The sequence below is a fragment of the Colobus angolensis genome, unplaced genomic scaffold, assembly GCF_000951035.1.
Source record: "Colobus angolensis palliatus isolate OR3802 unplaced genomic scaffold, Cang.pa_1.0 Scaffold118, whole genome shotgun sequence".
Taxonomy (NCBI): Eukaryota; Metazoa; Chordata; class Mammalia; order Primates; family Cercopithecidae; genus Colobus; species Colobus angolensis.
The window spans coordinates 6,709,249-6,712,559 of record NW_012112919.1 but is presented as its reverse complement, the minus strand read 5'-3'; the positions used below and the strand labels follow the sequence as shown (position 1 = coordinate 6,712,559).

Below are 3,311 nucleotides of genomic sequence, written 5' to 3'. Positions count from 1 at the left end.
CCTAGCCAAATGTCCATTTTCCCATCATAAGCAATGGAGCGGGGGTCAGGGGGAGAACAGAGTGGTAAGTGAATGGCCAGAAACTCTAGAGGGGGCCTGACACCCACCTGGTGAGGTACCTCTGTGCCCCAGCCCCACTGAGGACTCAGGCCCCTTGCTTGGATCATGCTGCCCCATCGGGTGCTGCCCCTGCCCTCTTCCTCTAACAACACAGACGCCAGCGCCTGAAAGCCCTGCCGCTGCCAGGGAGTTAGAATTCTGGCTGCCTCTACTCGGGAATCTCCTTCCATGTGTGGATCTGCAGAACACCCAGATGGGGCCATCCCACCTCATGATCCATTCACTCCCAGTGGGATACACTGGAACTCAACCTTGGAGACTGGAGCCCAGCAGATGAAGGCAGAATTCTCCTTGCTTTGGAGGCAGGTCTGCAGGGAGGGGGTGAAGTCTAGCTGCCCCTCATGTCCCATCCCAGTGAGGGTACTTAGTTTTCCACAGCTAAGCCCAGGAGCTTCCTATATCCCGTCTGCTGAGACAGCAAGGGGTGCGGCCCGGCCAGCCTCCTGACATGGTTTCCACTGACCCTTTGAAAGCCCCTGCAGCTCAGCCTTTAAACCTCCATCCATCTCGGAGTTCACATCAGCCATATGCCTTAGGATGAGTGAGGCTGCAGGTCACTCTTCCCTGTGAAGGTGAGATCCTTGAAGGGAGGGGCTTCTGGCCCACAGAACTTCTGTGCCCCCAACAAGGAGGCCTGTCCCTTTGACACCCTGGCCAAGTACAGCTCTAGGGTCTTCAGCAGCCACCGTGGGCTCTTCTTGGCCAATACTTCCAAGTCTGCAACAGAGAGAATTGGGGAGCAGAAAGCTTGAGGGGGGTCTCGGTGACACAATAGTCAGGGCCTCAAGCCTAGCAGCTCTAGGGAGCACCCCCAACCCCTATCCCATGGAGAGAAAGGTGAAGGAGCCTCAGATGGAGAGATCACCAGAGAGGTAGGCCAGGGAGCCAGATACAGACACAGGGACCACACACTCTACCTTGTCCAGACAATTGCAACTTTGAATAGTCCAACTATTGGACCCCAACTCCCAATTTTTGACCAGAATATATGCTCGTCATAAGTATAAGGCCAGAAAGGGGCAACAGTCAGGGCAGAGAAAGGAGAACTAGCAGGCTCCAGGGGGTGGGTGATGGAGATTTTGGTAAGCTGGAATTTGAGAAAGTGTGGATGGGGAAGAACTGCAGCCAAAACCAGTCTAGCAACCACCTTGGACTCTCTGAACCTGGGACACTGTGCATTCAGAGGCCTAGGCCTCCCCAGAAGAAAGAGCACACCTCTGAGGACAAAGCTGGAGTCTGAGATGGTCTTCCGCTGTGTCCTCCAGACATGTGCAAGGTGGAGGAATGTGGCGGCATAGAAGCTGTTCACCACGGGGATGACCTTCTGCTGCCGATTACACTCTCTGCAGGAAGACGGTGGGGTGACCTGCTCAGCAGTGGATGAAGGCTGAGACCTGGGTGCCTTCCCACCCGCTCTCCCCATTTCCCCAGGGGAGCCAGCCCAAACCCAGGATGCCCCCACCATTCCCCAGGAGCCTGACATCTAAAGCCAAGGGTGGGAGGAGAGATGTCCTGGGGAGACTGGTGCATGGGGACTTTGTCCAGGCCCTCCAGGAGCCAGCAGGTGGAGTAGAGCTGGGGAAAATGAAGCCAGAATGGGGATGAACCAGGCTTTGCTGGGTCACTCTAACCAGCTGGTGTTTGGGGACTCACCTGGAGAGACACTCCTCTCTCAAGGCCTGGATGGCGATGTGGGTGATATTCACGGACATCAAACAGAAAGGGAATTGCTGGAATGGAGGGGGCGCCCAGTCAGCAGCAACTCCAGCTCTCACTGTGTTTCCTGTCATCTGAAGCCTGCTGTGGCTCGCAGGCAAGCACAGCCCCAGAGGCAACAGCTGATATTATTATTACTCCCACTTAATTTTCCCAATAATCTTCTTCCCATCTCACAGATGAGGAACTAAGGCTCAGTGATCTTAAGTAACTTTCCTAAGGCATGGGAACCAGGATACCAGCTGAGGTTATTTGCTCCAGAGCTGGTGTTTATAACCCCCATGCTAGCTCTCCAGCCTCTTCATCATCCATGAGCTCTCCTTGGCCTGCAGCAGACCCACCCCCTGGGCCCACATCACCTCCTGGCGTCAGGATGAAGACAGAAGAGAAGTTCAGTGCTCTAACTAGCCCTACAGGTTCTTAAAGTCTCTTCTCCCCTTCTCTGGGCTTCTGGTTGTCTGGCTGCTCATGAGTACCTCATACTAAGGCAGACAGAGAAGACGCATGTGGGTAGAAGGTCATCCTGACTTGCGGGCACACCCCATTTCATGATAACACAGAGGCCTGAGAACCGGCTGTGCAGGTCAGAAGCCGAGAGGAGGCAGCCTGAGTCCAGCAAGGGAGCTTCACCAGGACGGGCCTCAGAATCCCCTGCGGGGGCAGCTTTAATGCTCTATGTTTAGTCAGGCAAGCTCCTTTCTTTAATAACAATGAAACCAAGCTTGCCTAATCGCTGAATGGAAAGGGCCTTTTTTTTTTTTCAGGGAATTTGCAGACATGACATGTTATTTTCCCCTGTTGCACATACACAAGGGCCCCTGGTGAGAGGAACACATAGACCAGTGTATTCCTTAGTACAGAACAAGAACCAAGATCTATTTATCCCACCTGCTTCCCAATTGAAGAAAAATCCATTACATTATAGTATAGAACTGTACTGCCCAGTATGGTGTCGACCAGCTGCATGTAGCTATTTAAATGAATTAAACATTAAAAACAAATACAAATTCAGCTCCTTAGTGGTACTAGCCACATTTCCAGTGCTCAGTAGTCACGTGTGCTTAGTGGCTGCCGTACTGGATGGCGCATTTCCAGTATCTAGACCACTTCTGTCACTGCAGAAAGTTCTGGACAGGGTTGAACTGCAGAAGGTCTTCTGGCTCCACAGAGATTTTTCTCAGGGTCTTCCATGACACCTGAATTCCAGATCTTGGCCTGGCTACCTGGTAGCTGTGTGTCCTTGAGAAGGCCACCCAACCTCTGTGAAACTCAGCCTTCCCATCTCTCAAAATCAAAAAGGAAATAAACTTTGAGTGCTGTGCAGAAAAAAGTTAAAATAGCAGGCCTGAGACTCCTTAGAGCCTGAGCCTTAGAAAATTCTTTTTTTTTTTTTTTTTTTTTTTTGAGGCGGAGTCTCGCTCTGTCGCCCGGACTGGAGTGCAGTGGCCGCATCTCAGCACTGCAAGCTCCGCCTC

The 3,311-nt window shown here is 52.4% G+C and overlaps 1 protein-coding gene across 1 annotated transcript in view; it reads right to left on the bottom strand.

The window, feature by feature from the left end:
* Nucleotides 1-634: 634 nt before the first annotated feature.
* The window catches only part of ELMOD3 (ELMO/CED-12 domain containing 3), a 46,144-nt gene continuing 43,467 nt past the window's right edge, over nucleotides 635-3,311 (bottom strand). Inside the window, 3 exon segments of the mRNA XM_011963961.1 lie at nucleotides 635-837; nucleotides 1,336-1,463; nucleotides 1,774-1,850. Coding sequence (XP_011819351.1) covers nucleotides 635-837; nucleotides 1,336-1,463; nucleotides 1,774-1,850 — 408 coding nt within the window.